This window comes from Microcaecilia unicolor, chromosome 5 (genome assembly GCF_901765095.1).
Source record: "Microcaecilia unicolor chromosome 5, aMicUni1.1, whole genome shotgun sequence".
Lineage (NCBI taxonomy): Eukaryota > Metazoa > Chordata > Amphibia > Gymnophiona > Siphonopidae > Microcaecilia > Microcaecilia unicolor.
Window position 1 is genome coordinate 136,406,108 of NC_044035.1, and position 24,612 is coordinate 136,430,719.

Genomic DNA, 24,612 nt, shown 5'->3' on the forward strand with positions numbered 1-24,612 from the left:
GAGAGTGCTAGATGTGGTGCACTTAGATTTTAGCAAAGCCTTTGACACAGTTCTACATAGACAACTTAATCAATAAACAGAGTACCTTTGGTACAAGCCCCTAAAGTGACTGACTGGGTTAGGAACTGGTGACACAGGGTAGTGGTAAATGGAGATCATTCTCAAGAATGTGCTACAACATTCGTTTCTTGGTCCAATTATTTTTAACATTTTTGTAGGTGATATTGCCAAAAGGCTGTCTGGTAATGTTTGCCTCTTTGCGGATGATACCAAAATCTGAAATAGGGTAGACATCCCTGATGGTGTGGATAACATGAGGAGGGACCTAGCAAAGCTTGAACAATGATCCAGAATTTTTCAGTTACACTTGAATGCTAAAAAAAAAATGAAGGGTTATGCATTTGGACTACATAAACCCAAGGGAGCAGTACAGTTTAGGGGGGGACAAGTACTTCTGTGTACAAAAGAGAAGCAGGACTCGGTGGGGGGGGATTGTTTGTGAAAGGGAAGAGGGATGGAATTTGATGTACTGCCTTTCTGTGGTTACAAAGTGGTTTACATATTATATACAAGTACTTAGTTTGTAGCTAGGGTAATGGAGAGTTAAATGACTTGCCCAGAGACACGTGGAGATGCAGTAGGAATCAAACCTGGCTCCCTTGATTCTCGGGCTACTGCACTAAACACTGGGCTACTACTTCACTCTTCTACTAACTACTATGTGATGTTAAGGTGGCCGCAAACGCAGAAAAGGTGACGGCAAAAGCAAAAGGATGCTGGGGTGCACAGGGATAGCAATGGCCAGTAAGAAAAAGGGGGTGATAATGCCTTTAAGTCTCTAGATAACCCTTATTTAGAGTACTGTGCACAATTCTGAAGACATAACAACATAACATAAGAAAATAAGCATTGCCATACTGAATCAGACTGATTATCCTGTTTCAAACAGTGGCCAATCCAGGTTATAAGTAACTGGTAGGGTAGGGACCCAAAACAGTAAAAACAGATTTTGTGCTGCTTATCACAGGATAAACAGTGAATATTCCCCAAATCCATCTTCCCAAGACCAAAAGATATAGACAGGATGGAGTCAGACCAGAAGGCAGCTACTAAAATGGTCAGTGGTCTTTGCCATAAAGTGTAAGACTGAAAGATCTCAATTCATATACTTGAAAGAAAGGTAGGACAGGGGAATTATAATAGAGAAATTTAAATACCTCTGAGGCATAAATGCACAGGAGCTGAGTCTCTTTCAATTAAAAGGAAGCTATGGAATGAGAAGGCATAGGATGAAGTTGGAAGAAGATATACTCAGGAGCAATCTAAGATAATACTTCTATGCATTCACCACCCTTTCCATGAAGAAGTATTTTCTTAGATTGCTCCTGAGTATATCAAAATGATGTGGCTAGGCTGGTGATCAGGGTACACAGGACTAGTACTTCACTCTGGCTACCTATTCTTGAATGCATACAGTTTAAGATTTGTTCTTGATTTTTAAGTAATAAGTGTTCTGTTGGCAGTGTGAGTAGCAAGTAATACACAGTAACAGGTGCATGTATGGAGAGAGAGAGAGAGGGAGAGAGGGAGAGGGAGCGAGCGAGAGAGAGAGAGGGAGCGAGAGAGAGAGAGAGAGAGAGAGAGAGAGAGAGGGAGCGAGAGAGACTGTCAGGACATATGGGATAGCCTCCCAGAACAGCTGCTACAGCCGAACACGACAACATTGCATGAATTACAGGATTAACATACAGTACTCTTAATTGCAAAAACAAATAGGCAAGAAGGAAATCAAGCAAGGTATATATCATCACAACAGCAAAGAAATCTGCTATTGAGTGAATTCTAATACTGTTTCTTGTCACATACTCTGGATTTGATTGGCCCTGTTAGTTTTATCTCCAGTGTTCCAGCACATAAAGAACTACGTAAAGAAATTCAGAAACTGAGATGATGAGCAGGTGGTTCTAGGGGCTCATTTTCAACTCTAAGGCATGCGGTTATGGAATTACAAGTCATTATTTGCATTCTCTGAAAAACAGCTGTTTTGGTAGACAAAGAGATGACAAAGCAACATCTAGAAACATTAAAAGGAAGAGAATTTCACAAACTGTCATCTGGTCTGTTGCTATAAAAATGTATGACAGTGCAAAATAGAGCATGCAAAGTACAAAAAACTAAACAAAATTGTTTTATATAATCAACAGCAAATAGTATAAACAAGATGGACCCCCCCCCCCCCCCCCCCCCACACACACACACACACAAAGCAGGACTCCCCAAAACTGTCCTGGCAACCACACAGCCAGTATGATTTTCAGGACAACTGACTTCACATGAGAAACTGGGTCGCCAACATATCAAAATTCTTCTCATACATGTGACCATCTTTGGGAAAAGGTGACTAAAATGTCAGATCCAAAATGTGGACAATGACCAGTTTTTCATGCAATGGGTCCACAGGCAGTATGAAAAAGTTACATGTTTGAACTTCTGTAACTTTTTTTTTTCACACAAAAAGGATGTGGTTTGGACTGTTGTATTACACATTGTTTGCTCTAACTAAATTCATTAAAACCTCATTTTTTGTTTCTAGAGACCTTAATCACCTTTTCCCAGAGATGGTCACATATATTACACTGTCTATTAAAATGTTTTATTATGTATTGTTTTAGAACTGTAAATAGTATTCTATGAAATAGTTTGTACTATTTGAATTTTTTTACCGCTGTAATTGTCTATTGCTTATGTTTCATCTATTCTTACTGTACGCTGTCTTGTGTGAATTCCTTCAAAAAAGTGGTCAACAAATCCTAATAAATAAATATTTATTGTATATATCCTGCAAACCCTACCGGCTGAGGGAATCACCAGAATAGGTTTGGGAAGTCCCCACCATAGCTCTTTAGGCTAAAAATACTATTGTCTACTAGCATATTGGAAATATCTAAGCATAAATGCAAACATCAAATATGAAGTCACATACCTCCTGTGATACATCGACGAGACATTTCCCAAACAATCAAGCCAAAGCTGTAGATATCCGCCATGATGTAAGCCTGGAAGTGAGCTTTGTTAAGGCTTTCATCTAGGACTTCTGGAGCCATATAACGTTTTGTCCCCACACGGGTGTTTAAAGGAATATCGACTTCATTTGTATCACTGGATATAAAAAAAGAATCCAAACAAAAGATCCCCAAAATCCTCATAAATAACAATATTTAAAATCAGGCAACTTAAAAACAAGCACAAATCAATGCCATTTCCTCTTACAATGCTTTTTGCCCTCATTATTGGTCAATTGTAATCATAACTAAACGATCAGGTCTCTCCTATTTCTTCCATTTGTGGGAAGGCAAACTTAAGATTCCCCATCATGATTACATTATAAAGCTCATAAATGCCAAAAGTAATTTCAATCAGGGCACTGTAAAAAATAGAAAGTAGCGAACAAAGCAAAAATTACAACATACTCCTTTTCAAACAATAAATCATTTCTCATTTCACACTTTCTAATATAAATGTAACATATCTATTCTGTGATATAGCAACAGTAATACTTAGGATCCTTTCTGTGTGTAAATTTGACAACTTCTGGCTACTGCTTTTGTATCTAAGAATGACAGAACAGAAAAAATATGAACCATGTTGTACTAAAGTAGTGCCACTATACATTCAAATCACACTTAATTCCTCTAACACCAGGGATAATAACTCACATTTTTCTTAAAGGAATGACATTTCTGGTTAGTTTTTCTAGCTGATCTACATGACGAACCTGTTAAATTTGACCGCCAGCCCCAGATCAGCAATGCAGCAAGATCCATTCTTCTTTATCAAGACATTCTTGCTTTTCAGGTCTCTGTGTGCAATGGCAGGTTTGCCTTGCGTCCCATAAATCTCGGTGTGAAGATGGCAGAGGCCACATGCTGCAGAGTATGCCAGTTTGAGTAACGACCTGGTGTCAAGTGTTGCACATTTCAGGAAGTCATATAAAGATCCATTTTCATGGTAATCTGTAATCAGGTAGAGCTGGGTCCAAGAGCCTGTACCTTTAATATCTGCTGCTATAAATCCTGTTTTATACATAAAATCAAGTTTTAATTTTCACTCTTTTGTAACAACATGCAACAAAATCTTTTAATAAGAGTTAATCCAAGCAAGACCAGTGAATTTAAAAAACAAATGATGGAGACTGGATAGCATGTCCTCCTCCCCATGCTTCCAATCCTCCTGAACATAAAAGCCGAGGGATTGAATCCCGAGATCCTTGGAGTGCCCACTAGTCATATATGGGCGCTTCTTGGCCTATATGTTAAGCCCCCTGGATTCCTCACTTCTGCCGCCTCTGTCAGCCTTATTACTCATCTTCTTGTTTGATTTTTTTCCCCCCTACAGAAGCAACCCTCTAGGACAGGCGCCCCAAAGAAAAGATTACTGGGGGAGGGGCAGGGCAAGAGATTCGGAAGCCCACCAAAACAGGAACTATTCACCTCCACTGGCTCTGGCCCCAGAGAACCACTGCCAAGCCAAGCCTCAAATGGAGGCTCACAAGCTTGGCCTTGGGGTTGATAAAAACTCTTCCTGCTTAATCAAGGAAAAAACTGCAGATCAATCCCTGAGAGACTCCACTGTGCCTCAGGGAATCATGCCCAAAAAATAAATCCTGCTGCACTATTCCAACCTACACCATCTACTGGAGGCAGAGAAATACTGTCAAGTTCAAGGATAAATCACTCTTTATACTGACAATGTAACTGGAAGCTCGAGAAGTTTAATTGACAGGAGATGGCAGGAATGTGCTTGGCCCATTATCTGGCCTGAAGCCAGCAGATGCAGCTTGCTGCCATACAAAGTAATGTATTTTGAATGTACCAAGATGGCATCAGCTGCATAGGGAAGCAATTAAACCTCCTTGGGAGTAGACGGCTTCAACCTTGCCATGTGACACAGTCTCCTGTCAATCAGACCTCCTTGGTCTCTGCCTCCATCTGCCAGTGGGGGGGAGGGGAGAGAGGGCATAGACAGTTGGTCTGGAATGGTCTAGCAGGACTTTTTAGCCTAGATTCAGGTAGCAGGAAGGTACAGATTTAAATGGGAAAAGGAGAACATCTTTTTGTAAAATGCATACTTTGCTACATAGGCATTCCCTTGCTATGAAGATCAGAATGCAAATCTATAGACAACAGATCCAATCAGTTCTATATCCATCTCAAAACCACATGACCTGCTCACTCACCCAGGATGTTTTCATGACGCATTAAAACAGTCTGATAAATTTCCGTTTCCCGGAACCAGCTGGCTTCCTCAGCGGTAAAAAACACTTTAACTGCCACCTTTTCACCACGCCATTTCCCCATCCACACCTCTCCATACCGGCCCTTTCCAATCTGCCGTACCATGTTAATCTGTTTGGCAATAGTGCGCTGAACCTGGAAACACAAAACATAGGGAGGAGGAAAACAGAGTATATTGAAAAGTAATATATTAAAAGATGTTACTCAATGATGATTACGATACAATTCCATAAGACATCAGCATTTTCAGCAAAAGGTTCCTTCTACATTAAAATATCAAGAAATGCATCCCCTCTGAATGCCCTGACAATTTTATAGATGGTTTCTGTGTTTGCTGATAATCAATGCAAAGTCGATAAAAACAAAACAAAACAGTCTGCCTTGTGGTGGTGTTTAAGGAACAGGGAAATCAGCAGTCATGAGACTTACCAGTAAAGGCAGCCCTGATCCACTGCCAGAACTCTGCGACTGGTCAATCAGATCCTTTAATGACTCCCCAGCTGGAATAAATGCTTCATCTTGTTCCAGATCACGATTATAATGGCGTCTGACAGATTCTACTTTATGTCTGTTAAAGGAACCAGATACCAGTCTTCAGTTTTCAGCTATTTGTTTTTTTACACGAAATGTGAGAAAAGAATTGTATACAGATGACTTTATTGGAGGAGGCAGAAGCCCCCCATTTCTATCAACCCTGGAGATTAATTCTTGTATTTATTAACTCTCTCATGTCTCTCACTCCCCCCCCCCCCCGCCCCCAAATACTGTCTGAAGACCTCATCTTGGCTGAAAGTGTGTGGCCTCTATACAGTTACTGAAGTTGCAGAACAGATGGCAATTTACAGAAAGAATAATTTTATAACAGCCTAGCTAACTTGTGCACATAAGTTGCATCAATTTTCTAAAGAAAAGCATATGTATACTTTCCCTTTGAAAATTACTCCAAATAAAATATATACCTTTGGCATGCATATTTTATAAAGTATGTGTGTACCTCTGGCCATAAGAAAACCTCTACTTAGATCAGTAAACTTATGTACATACAAACTGTATGGGGGTAATGCAATAAAGAAGGTGCTAGGAACATACAAAACATCTCAAGGAAATGGGATGAGAATGGGCACATATTTTATTGATATCTTTAAATTTAATAATGTTTTAGATGATCGTTTGAGAAAGATCTCTGATCAGGATAAGAAGTTAAGTTGGGATTAAGCCTTTGCCAAAAGTCTGAAGATTGTAGCCCCACTGATAGAATTTAGGTTAAAAGGAAATAAGGGAGGGTTTAGGCCACAAGGGGAGGTTTTGCAATTTAAAGAAAAGACAATTAGAGAGAAGATGGAGGAAAGAAAAAGATTAACGTGCCAGAACTGTTTGGTTTGCAGTTAAATATAAACATTTGAAATGCATTAAAGAGAAATGAGTATTTTTTTTTCTTAGTAAACATTCAGTTAGATGCCCCTCTCAAGGATTATTTCGGGTGGTGGATAATGTGTAGAAAAAAAAGGTCTTAAGTTTAGGGAATCCACATTCAAGGGAGACTTTTTGTGATTATTTTATGCAGAAGGTAATAGATCTTCAAACAAATATTCTTTACCAGACAGAGGAGGTTAAAGAAGGGGGTAGTGTCTTGGTTGGTTGAGTAACAAATGTCAATTTATTTCCGTTATCAATTTTTCAGGTGCAATTAATGAATTAAGGTTAGGAAAAATCTAACTGGGTCCTCTTTCGACAACAATCCATTGCTGGTCATAAGAGGATTGGTTGAGCCTGGTTTAAGGTGGTTGACCACTAAGTTTTCTCTGAAAGAAGAGTGGGAGAGATGGCTCCTTCTTAATAGAATAAATCAATTATTAAGCCTATTTTGAAGGTAAAGGATAAAGGATCCAAAGCTTTGAACTAACTACAGGCCAGCTGCCAATCAATCCTGGCTCGTGAAGCTTATGGATAAAATTTTCTAAGGTCAAGTAGCAGATTTTCTGAAAGATTATAGTAGGTTAGATCATGCTCAAGCAGGATTCAGAAAGTGATATAATACAGTGTCAATTCTATTTTATTTTGAGACATTTATCTATGGGGAAAGAATTTCTGTCAATTCTTTTGGATCTCTCAGCAGACTTTGATTTAGCTCAGCATGATAGACTATGATGTATTTATGTTGGGTTGGGTACAATGGCATCTCTAGACAGAAATATTTGGGGTAACAACAGGAGGGAAATCTTAAATTACATTTCCACACATCAAGCCTACTACCACATTGCACACCCTCCCCCAACCCCCATTTTAAAATTAGCAATATAAGATATCATGGCCTTCTATGCATAAAGAAACTTTCCCCCTCCAGCTAGTTTCAGATCCCAGGTAAAACCTCTATTATAATGGATAGCATCATTCAACCAATTTTTCTGCATACAGTGATTTCTAGATTCTCTACAGGATAGGACTGCATCTCAACATAAACCCTGCACCTCCAGTTCTGTATCACAAACTCCATATTCCCCAACAATGGATCGATCCCTTTTACAACATGTCATACAAAATTTTTTTTAAATTGTGATCATCACCTTAGGAATAGTACATAAATTTTCCACTACCAGGCACTCTGATAAAATCAGATGGGTTTTTGTTTGTGTGGTGACACTACAGAATGTGGAGACCACTTGTCATGAGCAAGGCCTGCATCTAAATAACACAAAACTCTACAAAAAAAAAAAAAAAAAAAGTCATTTAAAACCTATATAGCAAACTTACCAAACCATAACACCACTAACCCATCTCTGAAAAGGTAGTGCTAGAAATATTACACTGGACCCTAGAACACCAATATGCTTACTACTGGGAAACTAGAACACAAAATGCTGCTTCTCAGGAAAGGAGTTGTTTTAGTCCAGTAGGTGGAATTGGTTTTACTGCACCACTGGGTTGTTATATGCTAGCCCCTGACGTAGCTCTTTAGGAGGGTGAAACGCGGCCATGTCAGGCATGTTTTAAATAATGTGGTGAATAAATTATTTTTCTCAATATTGCCACTGGCGATTTGCATCTTTTTTTCTATTCCGTTAAGGATTCCTACACAGGAAGTACATGCTAGCAGAATCTTTCACCTCAGTCTCACATAAAGAAATGTGGACAGACCCTAACCTGATTCAAAACAGGGGAACACAAAAACTGAAAAGGAGACCCCCACCCCCCTTCCGCCCAAGAAACCCAGATTATATAAGCCAGGCTATACCGGTTAAAAAGAAAAAAATGCATTTTCTCCTGTATGCTACAAAATAAAATAAAATAAAAAGTGTGTGTATATATATATATATATATATATATATATATATATATATATATATATATATGTGTGTGTGTGTGCGTTTGTGTGAAAAGGATGTATATTTCCCAAAATGGACACATCGGAAAAAAATATTAAATATTTTTCTTTTCTATCTTTTCAGTCTGGGCATTTTATTTCTGATTGGGCTGGTCCCAGTCTCTTAAGTACATAAGTAATGCCATACTGGGAAAAGACCAAAGGTCCATCGAGCCCAGCATCCTGTCCACGACAGTGGCCAATCCAGGCCAAGGGCACCTGGCAAGCTTCCCAAACGTACAAACATTCTATACATGTTATTCCTGGAATTGTGGATTTTTCCCAAGTCCATTTAGTAGTGGTTTATGGACTTGTCCTTTAGGAAACCGTCTAACCCCTTTTTAAACTCTGCTAAGCTAACCGCCTTCACCACGTTCTCCAGCAACAAATTCCAGAGTTTAATTACACGTTGGGTGAAGAAAACTTTTCTCCGATTTGTTATAAATTTACTACACTGTAGTTTCATCGCATGCCCCCTAGTCCTAGTATTTTTGGAAAGCGTTAACAGACGCTTCACATCCACCTGTTCCAATCCACTCCACTCATTATTTTATATACCTCTATCATGTCTCCACTCAGCCGTCTCTTCTCCAAGCTGAAAAGCCCTAGCCTCCTTAGTCTTTCTTCATAGGGAAGTCATCCCATCCCCGCTATCATTTTATTCGCCCTTCGCTGCACCTTTTCCAATTCTACTATATCTTTCTTGAGATGTGGCAACCAGAATTGAACACAATACTCAAGGTGCGTTCGCACCATGGAGCGATACAATGGCATTATAACATCCTCACACCTGTTTTCCATACCTTTCCTAATAATACCCAACATTCTATTCGCTTTCCTAGCCGCAACAGCACACTGAGCAGAAGGTTTCAGTGTATTATTGACGACAACACCCAGACCCCTTTCATAGTAACATAGTAGATGACGGCAGAAAAAGACCTGCACGGTCCATCCAGTCTGCCCAAGAAGATAAATTCATATGTGCTACTTTTTTATTTGTACTGTCCTCTTCAGTGCACAGACCGTATAAGTCTGGCCAGCCCTATTCCCACCTCCCAACCACCAGCTCTGGCACAGACCGTATAAGTCTGCCCAGCACTATCCCTGCCACCCACCACCGGCTCTGGCACAGACCTTATAAGTCTGCCCAGCACTAGTCCCGCCTCCCAACCACCAGCCCCAGCACAGACCGTATATGTCTGCCCACACTAGCCCCGCCTCCCAACCACCAGCTCTGCCACCCATTCTAGGCAAAGCTCCTGAGGATCCCTTTCTTCTGCACAGGATTCCTTTATGTCTATCCCACGCATGTTTGAATTCCGTTACCGTTTTCATCTCCACCACCTCCTGCGGGAGGGCATTTCTTGGTCCGTATCTCCTAACGTGGAACCTTGCATGACGTAGCTATAATTCGGGTTCTTTTTTCCCACATGCATCACCTTGCACTTGCTCACATTAAACTTCATCTGCCATTTAGCCACCTAGTCTCCCAGTCTCGTAAGGTCCTTCCATAATTTTTCAATCCTGTTGCTAGTTAACGACTTTGAATAACTGTGTCATCAGCAAATTTAATTACTTCGCTAGTTATTCCCATCCCTAAATCATTTATAAATATGTTAAAAAGCAGCGGTCCTAGCACAGACCCCTGAGGAACCCCACTAACTACCCTTCTCCATTGTGAATACTGCCCATTTAACCCCACTCTCTGTTTCCTTTCCTTCAATCAGTTTTTAATCCACATTAGGACATTTCCTCCTATCCCATGACGCTCCAATTTCCTCTGTAGCCTTTCATGAGGTACCTTGTCAAACACCTTTTGAAAATCCAGATACACAACATGAACCAGCTCCCCTTTGTCCACGTTTGTTTACTCCTTCTTCTAAATTATTTTCAAGATTTGCCGTTCCATTTTTTCTCCTTCTCTGCACTTGTATGTCACTGAGCTTTCTTTTTATGCCCCCCCCCCCACCCCCAACACACACTTTTCTCTTCTCTGCATTTAAATCCAGGATTTGATTTTACCCTAATTCTCCCTCTCCCTCACTCTCTCCATGAAACAGATAGCAGCGTGGAATCCTTCTGGATAGAAATCCCACGTATGAAGGCAAGTAGTATACTGGTAGGGCTGTACTACCGTCTGCAAGGACAGGATAGACAGATGGAAGAAACGTTTACAGAAATTAGGAAAGCTGGCGAATTGGGCGACATTATAATAATGGGTGATTTCAATTACCTCAATATTAACTGGATAAATGTTACATCAGGGAGCACTAGGGAGGTAAAATTCTTAGCTGTAATAAATGACTGCTTCTTGGAACAACTGGTCCAAGAACTTACAAGAAGGGGAGCTATTTTAGATTTTGTCTTTAGTGGAATGCAGGGCATGGGACAAGAAGTAAAAGTGTTGGATCTGCTGGGAAACAGTGATTATAATATGATCAAATTTGAGCTGATATCTGAAATGAAGTCACTAAAGAAACCTACTGTAGAAGTATTCAATTTTCGAAAGGGTGACTATGACAAAATGAGGAAAATGGTTAATAAGAAGCTGGAAGGGTCAGCCACAAAGGTTTGGACTTTAAATTTATTTATTTATTTTATTGCATTTGTATCCCACATTTTTCCCACCTATTTGCAGGCTCAAAGTGGCTTACATAATGTTGTTAACAATGTCATTACAAGATATTAGATACAGTTAATATTGTGCAGAGATTGAGTAGGGAAGAGAGAGGAAGGAAGAGAGTGATCGGGAGTTCTGTAGTTGGATTTTCATAACTGATTGGGTTGGTGAGGTGAATTGGAGAGTTGTCAGTTATCGGTTTTCACTGTAGGCTTTGTTGAAGAAGTATGTCTTCAGAGCTTTGTGAAAGGTAGTTATATCGTTGATTGTTTTCAGGTCTGTAGGTAGTGCATTCCATAACTGCGTGCTCATGTAGGAGAAGGAAGTGGCATGCATCAGCTTGTATTTTAGTCCTTTAGAGCTGGGGAATTGCAGGTTGAGAAATTTGCGGGATGATCTTGTGGTGTTTCTGGGAGGCAGGTCCATGAGGTTAGACATGTATATTGGGGCGTCTGCATGAATGATTTTGTGAACAATCGTGCAGATTTTGAACGCAATTCGTTCCTTAAGTGATAGCCAGTGAAGTTTCTCTCTTAAGGGTTTTGCACTTTCATATTTAGCTTTTCCAAAATGAGTCTGGCGGCAGTATTCTGGGCAGTTTGGAGTTTTTTGATAGTCTGTTCTTTACAGCCAGCGTACAGTGCGTTGCAGTAGTCCAGATGACTTATTACCAATGACTGTACCAGGGTACGGAAGATGTATCTCGGGAAGAATGGTTTAACTCTTGAGTTTCCACATGGAGTAGAACATCTTTTCGTTGTATTTTTCACATGGGTATCAAGGGTGAGGTTTCGATCTATGGTGACTCCAAGAATTTTCAAGTTTTGAGAGACAGGAAGAGAACAGTATGATGTGATTATGGTGGGGAAGTTTTTTTGTGTTATGTTGCGAGGTGAGTACAAGACATTGTGTTTTTTCTGCTTTAAGTTTTAGTTGGAATGCGTCTGCCCATGTGTGCATTGTTTGGAGGCTTTGGTTGATCTCGTTGGTGATTTCATTTAGATCACGTTTGAACGGGATGTAGATTGTGACGTCATCTGCATATATGTAGGCATGGATGTTTAAAAATACCATCGTGGAAGCCCAGACCAGATGTATTCCACGTATTCATAAAGGTGGAAAGAAAAATGACAGCCAGTGTAGTTAAAAGAAGAAGTGAAAGAGGCTATTAGAGCATCCTTCAAAGAACGGAAAAAGGACCAGAATGAAGAAAATAAGAAGCAACATAAGCAGTGTCAAGCTAGATGCAAAGCACTGATAAAGAAGGCTACAAGAGAATATGAAAAACTTGCTGTGGAGACAAAAACTCATAGTAACACCTTCTTCAGGTACATCAGAAGCAGACAGTCTGTGAGGGAATCCGTGGGACCATTAGATCATGAAGGAGCAAAAGCGGCACTCAGGGAGGACAAGGCCATAGCAGAAAGATTGAATGAATTCTTTGCTTTGGTCTTTACGGAAAATGATATAAGAGATCTACATGTACCAGAAATGGTTTTCAAGAGTGATGATGTGGAGGAACTGAAAGAAATCTCAGTGAACCTGGAAGATGTTCTTTGTCAAATTGACAAGTTAAAATCACCTGGACCAGATGGCACACAACCCAGGGTACTGAAAGAACTCAAACATGATTTCTGCTCTGCTGTTAGTGATCTGAAACCTGTTGTTAAAATCATCTGTAGTACCTGAAGATTGGAGGGTGGCCAATGTGACACCGATTTTTAAAAAGGGTTCCAGGGGTGATCCAGGAAATTACAGACCAGTAAGTCTGACTTCAGTGCTAGGGAAAATAGTGGAAACTATTATAAAGAATAAAATTAGAGAACACATAGACAACCATGATTAAATGGGTTCAGCCAAGGGAAGTCTTGCTTCAACAATTTGCTTAATTTCTTTGAAGGTGTAAATAAACACGTAGATAAAGCTGAACCAGTTGGTCTAGTGTATCTGGATTTTCAGAAAGCGTTTTACAAACTTCCTCATGAGAGACTCCAGAAAAAAATTAAAAAGTCAATCTCCTTCTGCGGATTTGGAATTGGCTTTTGGACAGAAAACAGAGGGTAGGGTTAAATGGCACATTCATGCAGATTGTGAAAAATTGCAGGAAGACCTTAAGAAACTGGAAGACTGGGCAGCCAAATGGCAGATGAATTTTAATGTGGACAAATGCAAAGTGATGCACATTGGGAAGAATAATCCAAATTATAGTTACCTGATGCTAGAATCCACCTTAGGAGTCGGCACTGAAAAAAAAGATCTAGGTGTCATTGTAGACAATACGTTCAAATCTTGTCAAGTATGTGGCGGCAGTGGCAGCTGTAGCCAAAACAGCACCTTGAATACCGCATTAAAAAAAAAAAAGATATAGGGGAATTCTCTTCAGCTTTGAGAAGACATCTGAGTAGCGTGGAATGAGTAGACGTAAATCACTTGTTTACGCTTTCCAAAAATACTAGGACTAGGGGGTACACAATGAAGCTACAAAGTAGTAAATTGAAAACAAATCAGAGAAAATATTTCTTCACTCAACGTGTAATAAAACTCTGGAAGTCTTTACCAGAGAATGTAGTAAAAACAGTTAGCTTAAAAGGGTTTAAAAAAGGTTTGGACAGCTTCCTAAAAGGAAAGACCATAAGCCATTATATAAAGATGGACTTGGGGAAAATCCACTGCTTATTTCTAGGATAAGCAGCATAAAATGTATTGTACTGTTTTGGGATCTTGCCAGGTACTTGTAACCTGGATTGGCTACTGTTGAAAACAGGATGCTGGGCTTGATGGACCTTCGGTCTGTTCCAGTATGGAAACATTTATGTTCTTATGCAAGGAATTATTAGGAAAGGGATGCAAAATAAGACCAACAATATTATAATGTCTCTGTATCGCTCCATGGTGCGACCTCACCTTGAATACGTAGTTCAATTCTGGTCACCAAATCTCAAAAATAACATAGCAGAATTAGAAAAGGTTCAAAGAAGAGCAACCAAAATGATAAAGGAAATAAACTCCTCCCATATGAGGAAAGGCTAAAGAGGTTAGGGTTTTTCAGCTTGGAAAAGAGATAGCTGAGGTGGGATAAGACTGATGTCTATAAAACCTTGAGTGGTGTAGAAATGGTAGAAGTAAATTGATTTTTTAAGTCTTTCAAAAAGTATAAAGACCAGGGGACACTCAATGAAATTACATGGAAATACTTTTAAAACAAATAGGAAGAAATATTGTTTCACTCAAAGAATCGTTACACTTTGGAACTCGCTGGAGGAGGATATGGTAACAGTGGTTAGCGTATCTGGGTTTAAAAAAGATCTGGACAAGTTCCTGGAGGAAAAGTCCATAGTCTATTATTGAGATGGACATCGGGAAGCCACTGCTTGCCCCAGGAGTGGTAGCATAGAATGTTGCTACTAATTGGGTTTCTGCCAGGTACTTAGATTGGACACTGCTAGAAGCAAAATACTAGGCTAGTTGGACCACTGGTCTGACCCAGTATGGCAATTCTCCTCCTTTTGACCTTTCATCTGCCTACTGGTTTTTACTATCTTCCTCATCTTCTCTCCAGATTCCCATTGCCCCCTCTATCTCTTTCCCCATCTTTCACCCACTCCCTAGTCCCCCACTTTGATCCTCTGTACTCAACTTCTCAGTCCTTCCCTACTCTCCATTGCCTCTCATCCCCTTACTAGTCCCAGCTGCATTCCTCTCTCTCTCCTTTGTTCCCATACCTCCAGGCTACTCTTCTATCTCATATCCTCTACCTCATCTCCTATTGCCTCATTTTCACCTTCTTCTTAATGCCATTTCCAGCCTCACTTAATCCCTTCAGAGACCATCCCCTTCCTCTCATACTCCTCCCTGTTCAATGCCTCTCATGTCTTGCATGTTTTCAGAACCACTCCTGGGGGGGGGGGGGGGGGGTGAAGAGATGCTGGACCTGTGGGTGGGGGGGAGGAGGCAGAAACGGTGGACCTGAAGTGGGGAAGCAGAAGGAAGAGAGGGAGATTAGTGGAGCAAAGGGGAGGCAGAAGAAAAGGGGAGAAATCCTAGACCGGGGAGGGGGGTTGAGGAAGCAGATGGAAGAGATAGCGAGAACTGGAGCAAAGGAGAGAAGAGAGAGGGAGAGATCCTGGATATGGGGGGGGGGGGGGAAGATGCTGCATCAACAAAGGGAGAGAGAGGGACATAGAGATCCTAGGTATGGAGGGAGCACAAGGACACAGAGGAAGGATACGGGCATAAGTACATAAGTAGTGCCATACTGGGAAAGACCAAAGGTCCATCTAGCCCAGCATCCTGTCACCGACAGTGGCCAATCCAGGTCAAGGGCACCTGGCACGCTCCCCAAACGTAAAAACATTCCAGACAAGTTATACCTAAAAATGCGAAATTATTCCAAGTCCATTTAATAGCGGTCTATGGACTTGTCCTTTAGGAATCTATCTAACCCCTTTTTAAACTCCGTCAAGCTAACCGCCCGTACCACGTTCTCCGGCAACGAATTCCAGAGTCTAATTACACGTTGGGTGAAGAAAAATTTTCTCCGATTCGTTTTAAATTTACCACACTGTAGCTTCAACTCATGCCCTCTAGTCCTAGTATTTTTGGATAGCGTGAACAGTCGCTTCACATCCACCCGATCCATTCCACTCATTATTTTATACACTTCTATCATATCTCCCCTCAGCCGTCTCTTCTCCAAGCTGAAAAGCCCTAGCCTTCTCAGCCTCTCTTCGTAGGAAAGTCGTCCCATCCCCACTATCATTTTCGTCGCCCTTCGCTGTACCTTTTCCAATTCTACTATATCTTTTTTGAGATATGGAGATAAGGGGAAGGATAATGCCACAGAGCAGTGATGCGGCCACAGAAGGGGGATGCTGCACAGAGTAAGATAAGGACACAGAGGAGAGGTGCTAAATGTGGATGGAGCACAGGGACACAGAGGGCACTTGCTGAACATTGGGGGGGGGGGGGGAGTATAGGGGCAGGGACACAGAGGGGAGATGCTGGACAAGATGGATAGGGACAGAGAGGACAAGATGGAGAGAGGACATAAAGAAAGAAGAAATATGAAAAGGACAGGAAACATTGGAAAACAACTATTTTAGCAGGCTTTTGGGGATAATTTTACTAAGATCTAATTAATCTATTTCTTTCGAGACAGTCTCCTAAGTTGATTTTGAAGAATTTGCAAAACAGGGTAAAGTTTGTATCTAATTAATTTTATTATGTTTTATTTTGGTTGTATAGGTGTAAGTGATTTTGTAATCCGCCTAGAATCGCAGACACTGCAGAATATAAGTTTAATAAATAAATGGGGATATCCTGAAAACCACAACTGGCTGGGTGTGCCTTGAGGACTGGGTTGAAAACCTCTGCACTAAAGAGTTGGTAGAAGCAAATTTATCTCACATATTCATTGCGTATATCCTGAGCACTCAACCAACTGTGGTGTCCTGAGGACAGGTTTGGGAACTAATGCATCAAGGGATGCCTACCACCCTCAATTCACTATTTTGCAAGAATACAGTTTAAATCCTTTGACTTTATATCAAATTACTGTACTTACTGTATTTCATATTCGTTCAACCAGTTGCACAATGGCTGGGAGACTGAAGAGAAGTGTTCTAGACTTGACTGTTTCAACAAAACTATAGAAATTGTTTGGTACTTGGAACTTTTTTTTTTTTTTATTTACCTAGGGAATTATATTCTGATTGGAGGAAACCCTTGTTGACTTAACTGCCACTGGGAAGATGCAACACTGAGGAGAAAATCAGGCTGGCAAAATTGACATTTTTGTTGTTAGTTTTGCAATCCTTTTGGAACCAAGAGAAACCTGATGATTCCTAAATTTACCCACAACCTCTATTACTTTGAACTGAGTTAAAGTGATCACTGAGAACATATGTGGACATTCTACTTGTGGAACAGAGCTCTCCTGAATTAAGGGGACTGGGAGCTTCAGCCCACCCAAGCAGCTGAATCAGGAGAAGCAAGGAACTGAGGAACAGGAGGACATAAGGAGGTTCAGGTGAGATTCTAGGGTAGTTCAAACCCCTTTTGCTGTACAAGTTCAGGGGATCAAGGAGGACCAGTTGCCAACCAGTAGATCCACTTCTTCAAGGGGGTTTCAGCTATGTGTGATCAAGAAAGACAGGCCACACAGACAGCCACCACACCATTTCTGTTTAAAATACACGTAAGCCAATGGATAAAGCTTTCTTACTTGTAACAGTAGATGCTGAAGGAAATGATCATGACGAGAAGGCACAATGTGACAGACAGAACAAGTGCTATCAAGTGCATACTGCCATTAAACAGCTCATCTGTACAAAAAACAAATAATGTATTATTAAGTGTAGAGGCCAATTGTATAACTATAAAAACAGCAGGCAAGAAGCCTTAGTATAGAAACTACTGATAAACTATAAAGCAGTTGGCCCTACCTGTGCTACCAGGAGGGGAAAGCGTAGGCTGCAAATCCTTGTTACACATATCAGTTCGACAGCACTCAATTGTCCGACGTAGCTGTGCATTTGGAGAATCCTATTGAAAATAAAAGAACATTTACACTGTCAAATTAATGTTCAATGTGGTTCAAGAGCGCTGAAATAGAAACAGATGCCCCCTTCCAGTTAAAAACTAGGGAAAGGAAATATTTTATTCTAAAAACCACTTTAGTATACTATAAAATTCACTTTGACCAATCCACATGACAGGTGCTAAAAGTGTTGAATGGAAAAATCAAGATTTATTCAATAGAGCTCCACTTTATAGCAGGACTGTAGTATCCAAGTCTGACTGACTGGATGTTGATGTATCTTAAATCCGGTTAATAAAAATACATTTAACTCTGCAGCTCTTTCTTTGATAACTGCCACAACTAGCTGGATTTACAGACAATTAAAACAAATGTCAATTATTTTAAAAAAGATACATTTTCATCCATTGTATGTTTATATTGTATATTTGTATATAAAACACACACACAGAGTATACTTTTGGTGGGGAATGGAAGGGGGAGAGAAAGATCCACTTGGGCTACCAAGAACAATTTAGGGTGAGACATTAGGAGGGGTGGTCCAGGGACCATGTGGCACCAAGGGCATTTGTGCGGATCAGAGAGTCAGGGGCGATGCAGAGCGAGTGTCACGGGGGAGGGTGGAAATTGAAGGAAGGGACCCACCTGAGATGAAGTGTCACACTTCACCTCAGATAACCCTTTTGCTCCCAGCTGCACCTTTACATCAGCCCTGACCGGCTATAAAGATTTAACATTAAGGGGAAAGTAAAATATTATGCTAAGTTCCAGCACAGTTTTTTACACTGGGAACAATTTCTATTATTTGCCTGCCCACTGTGCTATCCTTTGCTCAAGATTTTCCTGCGTTAGAGGGCTTTGCAATACAGGAAAGTCATGAGCAAACCAATACATAGCACAGTTTACTGGAATGGCCTCTAAGAGGGTATTTTCAAGAATGGCTTTGGGACAAAATCTTACTAGTGCTTGTTACCTGCAGACTTTGTACCAACTTTAACAGAAGAAGAATGCAAATTCCAAAATCATTTAACAAGCACTAGGGTAGTTTTAATGTACATGAAAGAAAAGAAAGCACATGTCTATTACTTATCCACGTAAATAGCTTGAATATTATCCTCTCAATCAGTATAAAGCACTCATAAACTTCATGTTCTATGGAACTGAGCAGTTTGCAGGTTATTTACACTTTCTAGATTCACTGTGATAAAAGACCACATGCCTTTACACTATTGTACCCAGAACCACCGTATGCATGAAACATCCATCCTTTGCTCTACAGAAGACTGTCATGTGGTTTTACGTTAACTGAGATTTTGGGGGCAAAAACGATCCAAAGGTGAAAACATGTGAGTTGCAGCATTTTATTAATTCATACATACAACAAGTAAATCTCTCTCAGGTATAGATATTATTTTAAAGGAGGAAAAGACTTCAGATGCTCAGCGTTCACTTGTAAGAGTAATTTTCTTGATGTGAATGCCTAACTGCTTGGTATCCACATTTGAAGATTAATTTTCTTCACCTGAATATCTAGAGAGCTTCCTCATAACTCAAAAACCCTCCATAAATCTTTTTCTTAACCCTTATCAGTTTTTAGGGATTTCAGTAGCAAAGAAGATAGTTATCCTCTATTAAAGTTACAAAAAAGGCACTTATCTTCCTTGTGGCTTAATCGACTGGGAACGCTCTACAGAGAGCCCCTGTACAGTGTCCCCTCAATGCAGAAATTGAAGGACCAGGCGAAGCCCCAAAAAGTTTTTGTCTCTGGGCTTCTCGAGCCAGTTGAGTCCTTTTCTTCATATGAAGACAAAGGGCACAACGAGCTGGGCTATGGTCGGGCCCAAGGCACTGAATACATCACGAATTGGTATCAGAGCCCAAGATGGTCCGGTTGCTTTGAGAACAGTGTTTGAAACCACTGGAAGTCTTTGATGACATGGAAGAGAAGACAGCCCTAGCCAAATCAAAAAACACGATTGTGCTAAAAAATAAAACGCAAAAAAAGAGATGACCTGGCCGAGCAGGCCTAAGGACGGCTGCGACTAAAAAATAAAGGAAACTTGATGTGGGTCAAAGGAAAAAAAATAAGAAATTATTATTTTTTAACAATACTGAAAAGAAAAAGAAAAAACCAAAGGCTCGACGCTGCAAAAAAAAAAAAAAAAAAAAACCAGAACTGAAGGCTCTCCTGGCCGAAGAAGCAGAGCCAGAAAAATAACTGCTGCTCCTCATGCAGAAAAAAAAAAAAAGAGAAGCGCAGATGCGTGCTCAGTACTTGTGAGGATTATTCAGCCTGCTTGTCCTCAGAGAATTCCTGTCTCTTCCCAAACTCTGCTGGGGAGTGCCATGGTGATCAGAGGGGATATTCAACGGTACTGTCCAGGTAAGTGCCATTGAGTATCTTCTCCTGACCCACTCAGCACAATTTAAGGGGGCAAATTTGAGGGGAGGGGTGGGTATGAATATCAGGCCCTATGTTGCTTTAAGTGGGCATCCTTTCTTCTGAATGCTGTGGCACATCATTTAAGCACAGCCACCAATACTATGTAAATTGCCTGTCTATTCAATCCCTTGATGTAGACTCAACCTTTGAACTACCACAAAGAAATGTAGCTGTGTTAGTAATATAGCACAGCTTGTGATGCGCCCATTTTGTATCCAGATATTTAAGATCCATGCTAAATGAATGAAGTTACCTTGCACTGAAAGTCAGATCCTTCATACTTCATGCATCCTGAGGTAAGAGTGATTTCTCTATGCTCGTCCTCTTCAATGATTGCAAAACAGTGGCCATTTGTCCTGGAATGAACACAATAAGAGGGTTAATGAGGTAGATTACGTTACAGCACAAGGAACTACCACAAAATATGTACAGAAGGTGAGCATAAATTAAAAAATATATATATATATATATTGAAGGATAAGGTGATGGTGGGTTAAGAGCAAACAGCAAGATACTCACCACACTCCAATCAAGAGTGAGACCTCATAAATAAGATGTATGGAGATCATCTGAAAATCCTCGGCATTACAATGGACCACAACTTAACACTAGAGAGCCAAGTGACATCCACAACTAAGAAAATGTTCCACTCAATGACACAATCAATGGTACTAAGCAATACTGCAATGGAATTTATGCGGGATGCAAAGAACAAACCTTAAAGAAACTCCAGACCGCTCAAAACACAGCAGCTAGGCCTATCTTCGGAAAATCGCAATTTGAAAGTGCAAAACGCCTTCGCAAAAAACTACACTGGCTCCCAATCAAAGAGCGCATTGCTTTCAAAATCTGCACTATGGTTCACAAAATTATCTACGGTGAAGCTCCGGGATACATGACGGACTTGATCGACCTACCAACTAGAAACGCATCCGAATCAATACGAACGTATCTGAATCTGCACTACCCAAGCTGCAAAGGACTCAAATACAAATTACATAAGTACACAATCAGCCTGCTGTCCTCGGAGAATACCTTCTACAGGTATGTAGCATTTGGGATGCAGCTGCAGTTCCTCCTCCACAAAGCCCACCAAGGATATCCTGGAGTTTAGACTACAATTATCAAACCCTGTTTCTATTACTTGGGCCAGCTGGGCTGGGAACGCTCTGAAGGATGTTGATGACTTTACACAATGGCAACACCTAATAATATTGCGGATGCACAGAGAAGCATAGCCAGGTTTTAACGCAAGGGGGAGCGGAGAGGCACGCGCACTGCGTAGATGCGACGGACTGTCTGAAAAATAGGTGACAGTTCCGCCAGAGTAGTTTGGCAGAGTGGTTGCTTCCCTGGCGCCCCACCTATGTCACTGGATGAACTTATGGAGCAGCCTAATGGTTAGTGCAGTGGGCTTTGATCCTAGTGACCTGGGTTAGATTCCCACTGCAGCTCCTTGTGACCTTGGGCAAGTCGCTTAACCCTGCATTGCCCATGTACAAAAATTTAGATTGTAAGCCCTCTAGGGACAGAAAAAGTACCTGCATATAATGTGTACAGAACTACGTATCTCTAGTAGTAGTAGTAGTAGTAGACATATGTCAGATTTTGGAAGGAACTGTGGAGGAGGACTGTCAGTGCAATGATTGGGGCTAGACAGAATAGGTAGAATGGGGGAGGCATGTGGAGACAGTGCTCCCCCAAATGTTATGACTGGTAATGCTGAATTAGTATCCCTCCCTCCACTGATAATACCAATGGGGAGAGCCAATTCTGGATAGGCAAATGAAGGTTTTTGGTACCACTGCCTCAGTACAGTGGCAGGTTTTAACTTAGCTAGAAGTCCCAAAAAAAGGTAGGAGGAAGCTGCAAGGCAAAAATAATAATGATCCAAAATCTCTTCCATTTTATTTAAAAGTATTGATGAAACTTCTTCCCATTCCAAAGGTAGTATAAACAATGAACAAAATTCAATATAAACATCAATCTCAATTTAACAACAAGCGAGACAGATTACTTCAGAAGCTGAGAACAGCAAGTTCAACCAGGCCACCAAGACTCCCAATCTACCTTTAAAGGCCTACACTCAATATGAAAAAAAGCCAGGCTTTCACCATCTTGTGGAAGTACAAATTACCTTCCTTTCTAACCTCTACCAGTATTCTGTTCCTAATTCATTCAGCCTCTGTAATAGCAACTGATGGTCAACCATATCAAAAGCTGCAGAAATGTTAAGTTGAAGAACTACTTATTGACCACAACTCAAATAATTTCTGATTTATAAGAAGTAATAATTCAGTACTGTGTAAATTTTCCCCATAGTTTTAAACTGAAACCTTTTCTTGAGGTAGAAGCCAAACAGCCAAAAACTCTTGTTCTAAAAGGCAGTTATTTTCTGTTCCTTGGCTGCTGGAGAGGTAGCTCATCCAGCGACCTCAATAAAGTGTTAATTAAGGTGTGGGGAAGTAGAATACTTGCATAGGTTGCTGAGACAGCTTCAAAGAGCCTGTTTAAAAAAGGCCCCTTAGATTCAAAACTATATAAAGAGGAAAGGTCCCACTGAACTTTCTTTCTGAGAAGTTCCGAGAGAAGAATACATTTCTCTGGTAAGTGAATGCTATTTTGCTTTGTGCTTTGGGAACTTAAAGATGGGGTTTAAAGGCAAAATTGTAGATTAGTGTTAGGCAAAATAAAAATATAAAAAGCAATTTTATCAACTAATCTCCACAGTCTTTTCCACTTAGTTTTACAAACTTTGTACCACAGCATTAAAAGATAGAATCTAGCAGGCACTGCAGGATCTAGTTTAGTCTTCCCACCCGCCCACCCCTAGGACAACTCTTCATTTATAGTCAGTTATTGTAATTACAGTAACAAGCAAGGAGTGCTCTTACAGAGTTTTAAGTACATTTCATTACCATCTAAGAAGGAAACACTAAATAAATCATACAATCTCTATATATAAAAGGCACCTCCAACCTTCTAATTGAAGCCTCCAACCAGAAACTTGAGGTGGCATAGATATCTGGTTTAGCAAGTACACAAAGGAAAAGAAAGTTGCAAGTAAAGCAATTAACTCCTGCCACAGTTGTTTTCTCAGGCACCTGGAGTGGTTGCCCTGGGTGATTAACAAGGTCAGCTGGGGTGCACAGGGAGGGGGGGGGGGAGAGACCCTGGAACTGGGAGGGAGGAGGGAGTGATGGGCCCCTGGCACACACTCTGACTCTCATACATACACTATAACTGTCACAGACACACTCGCACCCAGTCACACTCTCTCTGTCACACACACACATACTCTCGCACATTCCCTCTCTATCACACAGTCAATCTCACACACACTCTCTCAAACATACACACTCCGAGGAAAACCTTGCTAGCGCCCGTTTCATTTCTCAGAAACGGGCCTTTTTTACTAGTATACTATCCAGCTTATAATCGAACGAGAAAAACGCCCAAGTTCCGACCTAAATCGGGAGATGGGCGTTTATCTCACAAAAACGAATACAGCGGTATAATCGAAAGCCGATTTTGGACATTTTCAACTGCACTCCGTCGCGGATGCGGACAAAGTTGATGGGGGCGTGTCAGAGGTGTGGCGAAGGCGGAACTGGGGCGTGGTTATCTGCCGAACAGAGATGGGCGCATTTCACAGATAATGGGACAAAAGTATGCGTTTTTAGCTAGAATTTAGGGCACTTTTCCTGGACCCTGTTTTTTCACGAATAAGGCCCCAAAAAGTGCCCTAAATGACCAGATGACCACTGGAGGGAATCGGGGATGACCTCCCCTGACTCCCCCAGTGGTCATAAACCCCCTCCCACCTCAAAAAATGATGTTTCACAACTTTTGACCCTCAAATGTCATACCCACCTCCCTGGCAGCAGTATGCAGGTCCCTGGAGCAGTTGTTAGGGGGTGCAGTGGACTTCAGGCAGGTGGACCCAGGCCCATCCCCCCCCTACCTGTTACAATTGTGCTGCTTAATGCTTAGTCGTCCAACCCCCCCCCCCCCGAACCCACTGTACCCACATGTAGGTGCCCCCCTTCACTCCTTAGGGCTATAGTAATGGTGTAGACTTGTGGGCAGTGGGTTTTGAGGGGGATTTGGGGGGCTCTACACACAAGGGAAGGGTGCTATGCACCTGGGAGCTCTTTTACCTTTTGTTCTGTTTTTGTAAAAGTGCCCCCTAGGGTGCCTGGTTGGTGTCCTGGCATGTTAGGGGGACCAGTGCACTACGACTCCTGGCCCCTCCCATGAACAAATGCCTTGGATTTATTCGTTTTTGAGCTGGGCGATTTCATTGTCCATTATCGCTGAAAAGCAAAAACGCCCAGCTCACAACTTGGCGAATAA

General features: G+C 41.1%; 1 protein-coding gene across 2 annotated transcripts in view; it reads right to left on the reverse strand.

Annotated features, from left to right (window-relative positions):
• Window positions 1-24,612, reverse strand: part of BMPR1A (bone morphogenetic protein receptor type 1A) — a 293,381-nt gene that overhangs the window by 17,439 nt on the left and 251,330 nt on the right. For both annotated transcript variants that reach the window (XM_030203356.1, XM_030203355.1), the window contains exons 5-11: window positions 20,510-20,612; window positions 17,719-17,818; window positions 17,499-17,598; window positions 5,724-5,862; window positions 5,237-5,429; window positions 3,776-4,073; window positions 2,984-3,159 (exon numbers count right to left, since the gene is read on the reverse strand). In XM_030203356.1, coding sequence (XP_030059216.1) covers window positions 2,984-3,159; window positions 3,776-4,073; window positions 5,237-5,429; window positions 5,724-5,862; window positions 17,499-17,598; window positions 17,719-17,818; window positions 20,510-20,612 — 1,109 coding nt within the window. The remainder of the gene's footprint in view (window positions 1-2,983; window positions 3,160-3,775; window positions 4,074-5,236; window positions 5,430-5,723; window positions 5,863-17,498; window positions 17,599-17,718; window positions 17,819-20,509; window positions 20,613-24,612) is intronic.